The sequence below is a fragment of the Ctenopharyngodon idella genome, chromosome 12 (genome assembly GCF_019924925.1).
Source record: "Ctenopharyngodon idella isolate HZGC_01 chromosome 12, HZGC01, whole genome shotgun sequence".
NCBI lineage: Eukaryota > Metazoa > Chordata > Actinopteri > Cypriniformes > Xenocyprididae > Ctenopharyngodon > Ctenopharyngodon idella.
This window is the reverse complement of record NC_067231.1, coordinates 2,174,466-2,190,427: the sequence shown is the minus strand read 5'-3', so window position 1 is coordinate 2,190,427 and position 15,962 is coordinate 2,174,466. Positions and strand designations below refer to the sequence as shown.

General features: G+C 36.5%; 1 protein-coding gene across 4 annotated transcripts in view; it reads left to right on the top strand.

The window, feature by feature from the left end:
• Window positions 1–15,962, top strand: part of LOC127523498 (zinc transporter ZIP11-like) — a 136,215-nt gene that overhangs the window by 63,762 nt on the left and 56,491 nt on the right. For 3 of the 4 annotated variants that reach the window (XM_051914252.1, XM_051914253.1, XM_051914251.1), the window contains exon 5: window positions 2,143–2,290. In XM_051914252.1, the coding sequence (XP_051770212.1) occupies window positions 2,143–2,290 (148 nt within the window). The remainder of the gene's footprint in view (window positions 1–2,142; window positions 2,291–15,962) is intronic. The other variant, XM_051914254.1, reaches the window with a different exon arrangement.

The window sequence follows — 15,962 nt, the reverse complement described above, 5'->3', positions numbered from 1 at the left end:
TGCTTCAGTTGCTCAACAACAACAAAGCTGGAGAATCTCACGCAGCCAAAATGAGGATTGTCAGTAACGGTGTTCAGCCTTACATTGTTCAAACCGGAGTCGACACTGATGGAGAGACTCAGGAAGAAGTTACAAGTTTTAGGATGAAACTGGACGTTTCTGAACGGTTAGTGGATAAATTTATGTAGTTGCTGTGGAGTTGATTCAACTCATCCACTAGCATGTGCCGTCATGTTAATCTTTTGAGCAAATCCAGCATTGAATTGACCCTCGTTTATGAAGCAGTCTGGTGTAAAATGACGGCATGACAACAACACTCTACTACTCTACTGTAGTCCTTAAAAAGCGATTTCTGTAAAAGAAAATATCTCCTTTGCATTGAACTTTGAGTGTCGTAACTTTGCAGATGTTGTTTATTCTCAAACAGCAACATTACACACTAACTAAAGTTAAAAAAGTGAAATCAAAATCAACCACCCCTTTAATTTAAAATTGTTTGCAGAGTAGATCTAAGCAGCATATTTTTTTTTTTTTTTTTTTTTAATGGTGCTTGGTCATGCATACAGAGTGCTAAATAATTATATAATGTATTTAATTACCATATTAAAAGGTTTGTTAAATGTAGAGAAACATTTATTAGTGTGTCATCCATTATTCCGCTCAATTATAGCCTAGAGGCGTTTGTGTTTTTGTTTTGCAATAGATTTTACCCCGTGGTAATGTAACATCTTAATGTCACTTCTCTTTCTGTGCCTTTACTTATTGAGAGCGAATGCAACAGCCTGAGGTTCTTTATTAATGGCAGCTCTGAAATGGATGCCTCCAATTTCACCGTGCTTCTGTTTTCAGAAGCTAATTTTTTTTTAAAGACAAATATATATATAAATATATAGGTCGATATCAGTGACTGAACCCCCATTGGCATTTTGTTTGTTTGTGTATAGATATTTTCTTGGTTGACATCTAGACGAATTGTGTCAGACTATGCCTTCAATAATGTATGAAAATCAAAATCACAAGGTCAAGTCAAGTCAAGTCACCTTTATTTATATAGCGCTTTTTACAATGTAGATTGTGTCAAAGCAGCTTTACATTGATAACTGGTACATTGTTTGACTGCACAGCAGCTCTTAAAGAATAGTGTCAATGCAGGCAGATCAAAAGCACTGTTGAATATCAAAATGTCAAGTCAAGTGTCCCCAACTAAGCAAGCCAGAGGCGACAGCGGCAAGGAACCCAAACTCCATCAGGTGACATCAGGTGGCAGACAAGTGGCAAATTGGTGTTAAAATGGAGAAAAAAACCTTGGGAGAAACCAGGCTTAGTCGGGGTGCCAGTTCTCCTCTGGCCAACAGTGCTTTGTTACAATTCAGGTTGCTATCATAAGTCCAATAGGATCGCAACATTAAAAGTATTTATTTCAGTTCCATCCAATTGAGGATCGTATTCATCACGCCGGTATGGACGGTTGTTGAGGAACTGTGTCGTGGCTGTCGTGTCGATGAGGCCTTCACAGGGGATGATCTAGTTGACTCAATCTCTGCTGATACTTCAGGGCTGCGTTGTGGTCGTGTCAAGGTGCAGGTCCTTGGTCTCACCTGGATACGGCCCGGATCCGGTTGACTACGGTGAACCTCGGGATAAACAGAAAGACTAATATTAGCGTAGATGCCATTCTTCTTCTGATGTAACGAGTACATCAGGTGTTATAGGAAGTGTTCCCGGTTCCGGCTGACCTAATTTATGCAGCCTAATAATCCTTTAACGGATTTGGAAATATAAATTGGTAATGTGTTATGTGTATGCCAGGTTAAAGAGATGCGTTTTTAGTCTAGATTTAAACTGACAGAGTGTGTCTGCTTCCCGAACAATGCTAGGAAGATTGTTCCAGAGTTTAGGTGCCAAATAGGAGAAGGATCTACCACCTGCAGTTGATTTTGATATTCTAGGTATTATCAGCTGGCCTGACAAGGTGCAAGGCTTTTAAAGGACAAGGCTTTTGAAAGGCACTATATGTCTGATGCTGCATGTCAGATGTGGGCTTTCTTTAATAAAGATGAGGTCTCACTGAATACTTCACAATTCACAAAGTAATGCCTATTTGGAATGTGTTTACATCTATCCATTTCGTTGTTTTTGCAGGGTGTCGGGACGGACCCTCATATGGCTCTGGCTCTGCAACCTGATTCCAAACTGGCCAAAGAGAAGAAGAAGAGCTCTATGGCTGGCCTGTATGAGGAGGACGAGGAGGAGCTGTCCATCAGGATAGGTAGAGCAGGAGTTCACTCAGGCAAGCTCTTCTTCACAATCCCACAGTCTGCTCTCTCACTAAACCTCCTCACTGGAGGCAAAAGCACAGCAGTAGATGTGTGTCAGCTGTATTGATGGCTCTCTCTGGGGTCCCTGTTGGCTTTCCTTCCACTTCTGAATCACATTCCTGTGTCTTTTTGTTATGAACAAGCTCACTTTTTTAGGTTTCTCTCTGGGTTTCATAATTGCAGCTCTTAAGTCTCTTTAGTGTGCACTATGGAGTGTTGGTGGTGGGTTAAACTGCTTGGCCATGAATAGATCACAGAAGGATTATACAGTTCTCTCAAGTGGTGCTTAATGCAATACTTATAAAAATATATCAATGTAACTTTTGCAATTTACCGTCATGGAAAGGCGGATCAGACATATGCAGAGTTCAAGAGGGCTTTAGGTGATATTCATGGAAATGATAAAGACAGTAAGAAAGAAATATATATACACCAATCAGGCATGACATTCTGAGCACTGACAGGTGAAGTGAATAACACTGATCATCTCTTCATCACTGCACCTGTTAGTGGGTGGATATATTAGGCAGCAAGTGAACATTTTGTCCTCAAAGTTGATGTGTTAGAAGCAGGAAAAATGGACAAGTGTAAGGATTTGAGCGAGTTTGACAAGAGCCAAATTGTGATGGCTAGACGACTGGGTCAGAGCATCTCCAAAACTGCAGCTCTTGTGGGGTGTTCCCGGTCTGCAGTGGTCAGTATCTATCAAAAGTGGTCCAAGGAAGGAACAGTGGTGAACCGGCGACAGGGTCATGGGCGGCCAAGACTCAGCGAAGGCTGACCCGTGTGGTCCGATCCAACAGACGAGCTACTGTAGCTCAAGAAGTTAATGCTGGTTCTGATAGAAAGGTGTCAGAATACACAGTGCATCAGTTTGTTGTGTATGGGGCTGCATAGACACAGACCAGTTTGGTGACCCCTGTCCACCACCGAAAGCGCCAACAGTGGGCACGTGAGCATCAGAACTGGACCTACGGAGCAATGGAAGAAGGTGGCCTGGTCTGATGAATCACGTTTTCTTTTACATCACGTGGATGGCTGGGTGCGTGTGCGTCGCTTACCTGGGGAACACATGGCACCAGGATGCACTATGGGAAGAAGGCAGTGTGATGCTTTGGGCAATGTTCTGCTGGGAAACCTTGGGTCCTGCCATCCATGTGGATGTTCTTTGACACGTACCACCTACCTAAGCATTGTTGCAGACCATGTACACCCATTCATGGAAACGGTATTCCCTGGTGTCTGTGGCCTCTTTCAGCAGGATAATGCTCCTGCCACAAAGCAAAAATGGTTCAGGAATGGTTTGAGGAGCACAACAACGAGTTTGAGGTGTTGACTTGGCCTCCAAATTCCCCAGATCTCAATCCAATCGAGCATCTGTGGGATGTGCTGAACAAACAAGTCCGATCCATGGAGGCTCCACCTCGCAACTTACAGGACTTAAAGGATCTGCTGCTCACATCTTGGTGTCAGATACCACAGCACACCTTCAGGGGTCTAGTGGAGTCCATGCCTCGACGGGTCAGGGCTGTTTTGACAGCAAAACCGGGACCAATACAGTATTAGGAAGGTGGTCATAATGTTATGCCTGATCGGTGTATATTAAAATGAAAGGAATAAATGTGCTGAAAAAAGTATACAAGTAATAAAATAAATAAATTGTTTTTCTTTTTTTTCAGGGCTGATTTTATTATTTAAATTATTACAATAATTCAGAAGAATTCAGTACAGGGACACTACATTTTTGCCCCCGTATTTGAAATATCTGGTAGCATTATTGCATAATATAGGGCTTAAAGTAGCTTTTCTGAATATGGCTTTTTGAATATTATCTGAATATTCCAGCATGCAGAAACTGAAATGACCTCTCTTCTTCACACATTAAGCATAATAGCATTTTCACTTTGATGTTAAAGATTCCCAAAGAAATGTAGTTAAAATGACTCATATGGAAAACATGGATTTTATTAACTCTCTTTATAGAGAAGAAAAAAAAAAAAAAAAAACATAGCTGGATTTAGCTGGATCTGGGCTTGACAACATTGTTATAAGCTCTGCAGCTGTAATTCCTGAGGCAGAATCCACACAGTCTAATTATCAGAGCTAAATGAGTGTGAAAATATTACATGCTGAACAAGTGGAAAGTTCATTCTGCTAAAACGTCTGTAACCTCATTCAGCTTCTGACAGCTGCAGGCGTTTTATGACATTATCAACTGACTGCAGATCAGATCAGATGTCCATCTTGATGTTTACAGATACCAGAACACACACACACTCAGATATATATATATATATATATATATATATATATATATATATATATATATATATATATATATATTAAGCTTATTTGAGGAAATGGGTAAATTGACTAAATGAAATGTGATTTTGGTGTATTTATCACACTTTTTGCTATAGTTAATGGTATTATTATTATTATAATTTCATAATTGTATTCAGCTACTGCAATAAACCACTTTTCACGCAGGATTAAAATTGCTCATACTGATCTTTTGTGAATATCGTGATTATCAGTAATTATTACCCACAAAATGTTGTTTGAATGCATTGTTTGATTATCTATTCATTATAAAAGCAATGCAAGAGTAAAGTACTTTACTATTTTTTCAATAAATAAATAAAAAAGTAAATTTATGATCAAAGCAATGCTATATTTTAATAATTTATTACATTAAATAAATTATGGTTTCTTATAAGTAGTGAATAAGTGAATACGTAAATAAAAAAAAAAACTAATGATTTCTTTATTTATCATTAAAGTGATACTAGAATAAATTTTTGTCAATAAATAAATAAAAGTAAAATTATTTATTGTCTAAGTAATTAAATCTGTATAAACAAACATTAAAACTATACTAAAATAAATAGTTTTATTGTAATTATTTATTTCATTAAATTGAAATAAGTTACTGAAATAAGTGAACAAGTAAATAAATAAAATTAATGTATTATTTAATTATTTATTTAACCTTGTATAGAAATAAAAAATACTAAAATAGATTATTTTATTAATTTTTTATTTATTTATTTAAATAGTTTATTAAGTTAGGAAATAAATAAATAACTTTGACTTCCTGAAGTTGATGATCGGCAGTGGCAGTTTCAGCAGTGCTGATGAATATGACTAAAGCGGCTAATGTGCCTGTGCTCATGCGCTGGTTTAGTTCAGAGAGCACAGCTATTTAAAGTGAGCGAGAGAGAGAGAGAATCTCAGGTGTGCCGTCGTGACGTGAGTTGGTTATCCGGCATGAAATGAAGGCTGATACAGGCACCCTGAAGGGAGGCGATTATGTCTGTACACTTCCCTGCAGCTCCGCTCTGAGCCGCGATTATATCGCACCGCTGCTTGGACTGGGCAGACCACATTACAGGCTTAGAAAGAAGTCATAAAGTTGGAACCGAGGCTGTGTTTGCTCTGGGTGTTAGCATGCTGTTTCTTCATCATCTGTTTGTTAAGACTGTCTTTAAATTCATCTGGAGCTTTGCAAATATTCTGTGTTTGCACACGATCAGACAAAAGGGTTCAAAGGAAATGGTGTTTCTGACAATGCTATCTTCTGCCTGCTCATGTGCTGCTATTCTCAAATCTGTTTCTCTTGATGATTGATCTCCAAACAGGAATAAATCACTTTCCATGAAGCCTGTATATGCAGTATATGCAATTCATTCATAATGCCTTGTAAAACATTATAATATGTTAAATATGTTTGGAAATAAAAGTAAATACGCTACTTAACCAGTTCATTTGACACCTCCTTAGTATACCTCACTTACACTTGTGATCTCAGCGGTCAAAACAGAATGTAGGCGATAAGCATAGCATTTTTTTTTTTTAATGAAATGAATGTATTATGCTTTGTTTCAACAATATTTCTTTTTTATTTTTAGGGGATTACATGGTACTAGATTATATTCACCTTTAAATTGTGCACTATTTAATTCTATATAAATAAAATGCATGTATTAGAAACACATACACTCTAAAAAAAAAAAATGCTAGTTTAAAAAAAAAACCCAGGTTGGGTTGAAAATGGACAAACCCAGTGTTTGGGTTGTTTTAACCCAGCGGTTGGTTTAAATGTTAAATGCGGGGTTAAAAGAACCCAAACGCGGGGTTAAAAGAACTCAAATGGGGCTTAAAAGAACCCAGATGCGGGGTTAAAAGAACCCAAACGCTGGGTTAAAAGAACTAAACATGGGGTTAAAAGAACCCAAACGCTGGATTAAAAATACCCAAATGCGGGGTTAAAAGAACCCAAACGCTGGATTAAAAGAACCCAAACGCGGGGTTAAAAGAACCCAAACACTGGATTAAAAGAACCCAAACGCTGGATTAAAAGAACCCAAACGTGGGGTTAAAAGAACCCAAACGTGGGGTTAAAAGAACCCAAACGCTGGATTAAAAGAACTAAATGCGGGGTTAAAAGAACCCAAATGCGGTGTTAAAATAACCTAAACGCTGGATTAAAAGAACCCAAACGCTGGATTAAAAGAACCCAAACGCGGGGTTAAAAGAACCCAAACACTGGATTAAAAGAACCCAAACTCTGGGTTTGTCCACTGCACTTATACACCATTTATTAATCTTTGTTAATGTTAATTTCAACCCTTATTAATACATTATTAAAATCTTAGCATTAGTTAATGCACTGTGAACTAACATGAACAGCTATATTTTCATTAACTAACATTAACAAAGATTAGTAAATACAGTAACAAATGTACTGCTCATGGTTACTTCATGTTAGTTAATGCATTAATCATGCATTAACTTCATCGCAAGTGCCACAAAAGTTTCTTAAGATTTCAATGAAGTAAAATAATTATAAAAAAAAAAAAAAAAAAATCTATATTTTTCTGTCTAAATTGACCGAAGACCAGATGGTTAAAGGTAATGCATGATATAACATAGGAAATTAATGTTGGTCATTTATTTTAATATATTATTAAAAAAATATTATACTGTTTACCAAATAATAGGAAATAAATATAATTTATTATAACTGTGGTTAGTTATTTAAAATGCATTTTGAATGCATTAAGAATGCCTATTATTAATGAATTTTGTATAGAGGCTTCATAGACTGTATTATCATAAACTGCTTATTATTTTTTCTTTTCTGGGTGCTTTTCCTTTCCAGCCATCACTGTACACATGATCCATCAGACATTTTCAGAAATAAAGAGAGAGGTGTGGGGTATATAAGTGAAGATGTCTGTTTGCCATTACTTACATCACATAAAGATATAACCAACTGCTCATTCTGTATTTTTAATTATTTTTATTATGTAATTATTTTTATTATGATTTTAAATAATAATAATAATAATAATAATAATAAAGAGGTAATATCTGGAGGGATTTACATTTCCCTAGCACTTTTGAGGTAAGAGTTCAGTGTACTACAAAAAAAAAAAAAAAAAAAAGAATTACATACTGAGTCTTTCAGAATCAAAGAGGCTGTTATTGAATATTGTAGCTGTTAAAACTAAATTGAAGTAAACAAGTTTTTCATTCCACATGTGAAGAATGTGTTTACATGCAGCTGAAATCTTAAAGGCTTAGCAGCCGAAAACAGCCCGTTTACTTCTAAGAGTCATTTTCCATAAATGATTATGGAAAACGAAAATATGACTGTTGAGTTATTTACTGTGTAATTGGAAAAATCAAAGTCCTTCTCTATTTTTTGCCTTCCTGAATAACGAGAAAATATCAAGTTAGGTGTTTGTTGTCACAGCCCGTCTGAATTAATGTGTTTGCACGTCTTATTCTCTCTGCATCAGTGTTTATAACGTGCTGGGAATATTTGCTGTTTATTCTCCTATTGTGTATAAAGCTTCTGTTTTTTTTATGAGATTCCCTTCTCCCTTTCGCCCCTGAGGCTTCCTGCTGGTTATGGTGAGATAGTATTTGAAGGTAAAGATGGAGGCGGAGCTCATCAGGCTGAGCATTTGCCAAGAAACAGCAGGCCTGAATAGATGGGCATTATCGCTCATTCTCTCCGGCTCAGTTTCTTTCATTACAGAGGGTTTTCTGCAGCGTTCAGAAGCAAAATATGAGCAGCTCGTGCTGAGCCGATCGCAACTTGGCTGTGTTCACCACACGTACATTTTTCATATTGCACTAACAGCAGGGCTTCAGTAGACCTCGAGTAAACATACAGTGTCATCATGATTGCCTCAAGGTAAGATATCTTGAATGGCAAATAGCATTCGGCAAATGGAGTAAAATGGACCTGGAACAGTTTTTCTGTTAAATATAGTCCTAACCGTTAAATAACTCCGGTCATAAACCTAAAATCTGATTGGTTGGTGAAAAAAAAAAAAAAAAAAACATCCTACTTTGGCAAAATCACAGTAAGTAGCTTTTGTATGGAAGCTTGTTTCTGCCACCAAATAAACAAAATGAAAAAGGTAATTGTGACTTTTTATCTCACAATTCTGATATTTTTTTCTTGCAATTGTGAGTTATAAAGTGAGAATTGCGAGATATAAAGTCAAAATTGCGAGTTATAAAGTCAGAATTGCGAGTTATAAAGTCAAAATTGCGTGATATAAAGTCAGAATTGCGAGTTTTAAAGTCAGAATTGCGTGATATAAAGTGAGAGTTGCGAGATATAAAGTGAGAATTGCGAGATATAAAGTCAAAATTGTGAGATATAAAGTCGCAATTCCAATTTTTTTCTCACAATTACGAGTTTTTATCATGCAATTCTGACTTTATATCTCACAATTCTGACTTTATATCTCACAATTCTGACTTTATATCACAATTCTGACTTTATATCTCACAATTCTGACTTTATATCTCACAATTCTGACTTTATATCACACAATTCTGACTTTATATCTCACAATTCTGACTTTATATCTCACAATTCTGACTTTATAACTCAATTCTGACTTTATAACTCAATTCTGACTTTATATCACAATTCTGACTTTATATCTCACAATTCTGACTTTATATCTCACAATTCTGACTTTATATCTCACAATTCTAACTTTATATCACACAATTCTGACTTTATATCTCGCAATTCTGACTTTATATCTCACAATTCTGACTTTATATCACACAATTCTGACTTTATATCTCACAATTCTGACTTTATATCTCACAATTCTGACTTTATATCACACAATTCTGACTTTATATCTCACAATTCTGACTTTATATCTCACAATTCTGACTTTATAACTCAATTCTGACTTTATAACTCAATTCTGACTTTATATCTCTCAATTCTGACTTTATATCTCACAATTCTGACTTTATATCTCGCAATTCTGACTTTATATCACACAATTCTGACTTTATATCACACAATTCTGACTTTATATCTCACAATTCTGACTTTATATCTCGCAATTCTGACTTTATATCACACAATTCTGACTTTATATCTCACAATTCTGACTTTATATCACACAATTCTGACTTTATATCTCACAATTCTGACTTTATATCTCGCAATTCTGACTTTATATCTCACAATTCTGACTTTATATCACGCAATTCTAAGAAAAAAAGTCAGAATTGTGAGAAAGTTGCAATTACCTTTGTGGAAACAAGCTTCCATACTTTTATTAAAAAAATAAATAAATAAAATAATAATAATAAAAATCAATGCTTCATAGAGTAAACAATTATTTAAAATATAATTGCACATATGTTCACTACAAATATACCAAGGCATGGTTGTTCTTTTCCATTCTCAAAATACTAGAAATGCTTGCTTATATTGTTTATTATGCTGCGCAGTATTTTAATAATTAATTCTCCTTCATGTCCTTCACATTATGTTAAAATATGTGTGCACTAAACCAGTCTCGAGTGTATCGCAGATCTTATGAGCTGGTGAGAGTCTTCTGGTACTTTCACCTGCTTATTTGTTTATTGATTTATTCTAATTCTCCCTCTCTCTGGATGTGTGCTTGACATTTCACAGCTGATATCTCGTTTACGTGCTGCAAATGCCCCAGACAAAACTCTAGTATCTTTCAATAATTTGCCACTAACCTGGAAAGCATGCCTCTACCTACATTTTTACAAAACGTAGGCCATAATGTTATTTGTATTTGAGCATATTTTATGCTCAATAATACTATAGTTTTCTGTGTTTATTTTATAATTTTTGTTTCCTATGTAATGTTTCTGAACTAAATATTTGGTTTTTAACATGGTATTATTTAAGAGAATAGGATGGTGATGTTTAGAGGATGTAGTATTTAAGCCTGTAGGGGGAATAACTTCCTTTGTGATCAGCTGTGGAAGCACTGTGTATTTTGTTTGCTTCTGTTCTTTTTTGGAAAAAAAAAAGAATATATCAGTTTTTTGTTAAGAAACAGATGATGCATGTAGATACTACTGACAAAGATATTCACCAAACGATAGAATTTACAACGTATATATACATACAATTCACTGTAGTTTCCAGCTGAAATGAACACTAGTGGCAGTAAAACACCAACTTTTATTCCTTTTCACGCAGGTTATGATTGCAGGGGCAGATTACTGATTAATAAAGGTTCCTCAAAACAATAGACTGTATAAAACAATGGACATAGTGTCCATGACGTCACTTGTAGGTTTATGAAGAGCATTTTCAAACCCAAAGTGGGCGGAGCCGGCCGTTGCCATCTTGGCACCACTTCACTCCCGGATATCCGAAAATGGGCAAAGAGATGGGACATGGGTGGTGCTGAGACAGCGGACAAACGGCTAGTAGTGACAGCAGCGGCAATCCACCTGTCACCCAAGTGGCCACAGTAGGGCTGGGACAAAAAATCGACTCGTCTAACTATCGCATTTTTTTATTTTTTTTTTGTTTTGTTTTGTTGTTTATGATTTTAAAATCAATTTTTTTACTCCAGTATCGAATTATATTGCTTTATTTTAGCCCTTGCATATAGACGAGGAGGACAGAAGTTACCCACTTTTGTTCAAACAGGGCAAAATGTATTGTTACTGTATCTCTGAGTGTTACACGACCTAATATCCCTTTCAAGATACGCGAGAAAGCGATGAGATTACCTGCACTTCAATGAATGAAAAACGCAACACAAAGTCAAATGAATTAATTGAAAAGCCCTTGCGCATCAGATATCAATGCTGAGAGAGAGTATAAGACTGCAGAGCTGCATGATTAATCTCAATTCAAACACCCATGCCATCTTATTCTTAAATGACAATTATTCATCTGTCTAATAAACCTTTCACAAAATCATATCGCAACATTCAAATCGCGCTGCTGCTGAACCAGAGAGGGCAGTTGTTATAGGTGTGGAGCAGCTTCATAAACAGTCTTTTCAACCTCATAGTTTCATTATTTCTTTGATACAATAGTTCAAATTATCATACAAGTACTGGGATAAAAGTTTATAGTTCAAATATAAACGCTGATGTCTACGTTTGCGATCAAAATAGAGTAAATCACCTTTTGATTAAATAACGTTTCAAATAACGACTGTATCAGTTACATTGTTTTGCCACTAGTTGGCGACAATAGACTGAAAATGTGTTTTTCATTGAATCTTGAATCGTTCAAGATAATGTAGTCCTAAAATGGATGATGCTTCTGAAATAAAACTCGTTTTTGTCAATATGACTAATCTTATATATCATGTACAGTCTGTATAAGTGTATGATTCAACTGTTTCCCATGGTCTAATGTTTAAAAAACAAAGGAAATCGCAGTACAATAGCAATATCGAATCGCAATACTTGTAGAATCGCAATACTTAAAAAAAAAAAATCGCAATACATATCGAATCAGCACCCAAGTATCGTGATAGTATCGAATCGGGCGTATCGTCCCAGCCCTAGGCCACACCCTTAATTATGCTGAACTTTAAGGCTTAATATAATTTAAACGGATGAGTTATATAAAAAAAATTCACCCCCCTCACAGTTGTCATGAAAAGTAAAATTAGCTATATAGACCAAAACCACTTTTTGTACCAGGCTGTAAACATATTTCTTTTTTCCTCTGTAAAGTTGGGCATTTTAACATGGAGGTCTATGGGATTGTCTTTCTAGCGGCCAGTCGATGAATTGCACTCATCAATTAAGTCACTTCCATGTTGGATTCAAGAGAGAGACCGGAAGGTTGCCGCTTGCTCAAAACACTTTTTCCCATAGTGCATGATTTGCAAACTAATACATTTTGATGTTTGCATCACATATTTGTGTCTTTTCGGATGTAGTAAACTTGCTCGGCAGCTCACCTGATACAGCATTGCTCTTGTGATGTGAAGCGCTCTGGTACGAGTCTCAGGCATGGTACGCAACAGGCATGTTGTCCTTAATCAGCTTGCATGACGTATCAATCCAGTAGTGGAGGTGTAAGTTATACTTATATTCAGTAGACTTGACTGTTGACCGTGTTCAAACTTGAATTAAGTTTGTCCATCTTCAGCAATATCTCTTCAAAAATGTAATGCTGAATGTCTGCAGTTTTCTGAAGAAGTCTAGTTACTATGATAAAAGAAACATTTGGTTTTGTACACCATTTGAACAGTTTAGAAATGTATAAACATTTTTTCAAAATCAAACCAGACATGTTATTGCAGTAGGAGAAGTATTTGTTGTATCTAATCCCACAGTGAATGACTTTCATGGTCAGTTGCATTAAAAGATGAGCTTGTTTGCTTTGATCAAGGCACCGCTCATGGACTTAATACGTTGCTAATGTCTTTCACTCAGTTTCTGATGCACAATGATTCCCCCAAAGTAGAATATCACAACCGTCTTCTCGTTTTTTCTCTTGCACTCTTGCATTTGCATTTCAACAATGTAGTCCCTTTTTCTGTAGTCAAGGTTAATTCATTTGAGTTGATGTCAGACATGAACAGGATTTAGTGAAGAAAAATTCAGAACTGTGAGCTTTTGAACTTCTTAATTCTGTCACTGAAATTACTGACGGAATTTGTTAACGAGGTCGATAGTTGGCTGGTTTCCCCTTTGAAATCCTGTTTGTTTTAAACAATTGTTTTACCAATGTGGCCATAAGTAGACTTTTCTAGTAGACTATGGGAGAAGATTCCAGCATTGTAAACAATATTTTTTAATAATTATCTCCTGTGATTTTAATTAAGTTGGGAGGATCTTGAGTAATCAGTTCATGCAATTATTGTGGTATTTTGATTGTCTTATCATAAGCCCCTGATGATGAGAGATGAATTCCCAATGGTGATGCATATTATCAGATCTTAAAAGTAACAGTGTCAGATAGATGGATGGATGGAGACAGAAAACGATAGATAGATAGATAGATAGATAGATAGATAGATAGATAGATAGATAGATAGATAGATAGATAGATAGATAGATAGATTGATTCATGGATGAGACAGAAAATGATGGATGGATGGACAGACGGATGGACGGACGGACCGACGGATAGATAGATGACAGATAGATAGATTGATTGATTCATGGATGAGACAGAAAACGATTAGATAGATAGATAGATAGATAGATTCATGGATGAGACGATGGATGGACGGACGGACGGATAGATAGATCATAGATAGATTGAGTGATTCATGGATGAGACAGAAAACGACAGACAGACAGACAGACAGACAGACAGATAAATAGATAGATGGATAGAAAACGGACGGACGGATGGATGGATGGATGGATGGACGGATGGATGGATGGATGGACGGATGGATGGATGGATGGATGGACGGACGGACGGACGGACGGACGGACGGACGGACGGACGGATGGATGGATGGACGGATATATGGATCTCAAAAAAAGAAAAGAAAATGAAATAAAATCTCATAATGACTTTGGGATGGTGACAGATGGACATTTTGTCCCTAAACACGTTTTCATTTAGTCCATCATAAAAATAGAATTTCAAATCTCTGTGAAATAACACTTATTATTTTGCATCAAACAGCTCTAGAAGTGTTTTTCAGATAGCTGAAGGTCAGGTCTTTGTGTGAGCGAGTGCTTCAGTTTGTGTCTGCATACCTGTCGACTTACGGTGTTTAAGTATGTACTGCAGACACAGCGTGCTCACCAGACGCAACCTGATAAATCGGCAAGTGATAAAAAGCTGTGCCCCATTCACACTGACGGCTGGAGGTTCACTGGTTACTGCTGGGCTGTGCTTATGAAAATCTGAAAACAAAACAATACAGTTTTGCTCTGTTTGATGAGGAATTTCTTGCTGCTAGAAATGAACATTATGCAGAGGAAATTATTGAGCTGTACATGATGCATCATATATCGTTCATTTGCATGTATTTTAAGTAATCGCATCACTGGACACAACTTGATTGTTTTGAATTTTGATTTTTTTATTTTAAGTTAAATTCAAATGAAGCGCGCTAACAGAGCAATCACACCAGAGTTCATTTTAATTTGATCCCTTAGTTTGGTTTTAGAGTCATGAAATGCATGTTAGTTTAGTTTAATACTACACAAAACAATAATATTAAAACATTGACTGGATCTACTTCTTGAAAATCACCAACTCTTGTTGAATACGAATGATTTAAAGTAGATTTGTCAGCGTGATCACCTCTGCAGAGACAATCGGAAATAAAGAGCTGAAAGCCCCAAGGGCAGCATGTTCTTTCAGAATGATCGCAGGACTAAAGAATACAGATCTCGGTGTGCTTTTGTCATAATGGCACGTGGAACATTTCTCGTTTTCATTGCCTGATCACATAAATGCAGAAAAGGTGAGATGAGGGTAAAAGCAGCGTGTGCGGTTTACCTCCGTCCTCTGTGTTAGCAGAAAGGTGCTGCATTATGCAGAGAATATGCTGGTGGCGTGACTCCATGAATATGTACGCTTAGACTGCAACTGCTGACACATGATGAATATACAGTATGAATGTAAGCATGCTTATGCATGGGTATGACTGGGACCGGTGGCCGTGTGTTTCTATGGTAGTTGAGCCCCATAGGGAAGATCCTCAGGCCCATTGTGTTATGAATACTGCAGTTTGAGCCCGAATGCTTCTTCATTTTTAGAAAGGTGACATTTCTGATTATAAGAATTCTGTCAGGCAAAGATTGTGCTGATAAATTACGTTGTGCTTTCTCAAGTTAAAGGGGTGGTTGATTATGATTTCACTTTTTTAACTTTAGTTAGTGTGTAATGTTGCTGTTTGAGAATAAACAACATCTGCAAAGTTACGACGCTCAAAGTTCAATGCAAAGGAGATATTTTCTTTTACAGAATTCTCTAAGGACTACAACAAAAGGCTGGTAGGGACTATAGCGAGCTTCTTCCCGGGTTGGTGACATCACTAACCCTAAAATTTACATAAACTCCGCCCCTGAGAACACACAATAAAGGGGGTGAGGCCATGTTGGACTGCTTTAGAGAAGAGGAAGAGTTGTTGTAGTAGAGTGTTGTTGACATGCCGTCATTTTACGCCGGACTGCTTCACAAACGAGGGTCAATTCAACGCTGGATTTGCACAAAAGATTAACATGATGGCACATGCTAGTCGATGAGTTGAATCAACTCCACAGCAACTACATAAATTTATCCACTAACCATTCAGAAACGTCCAGTTTCATCCTAAAAGTTGTAACTTCTTCCTGAGTCTCTCCATCAGTGTCGACTCTGGTTTGAACAATGTA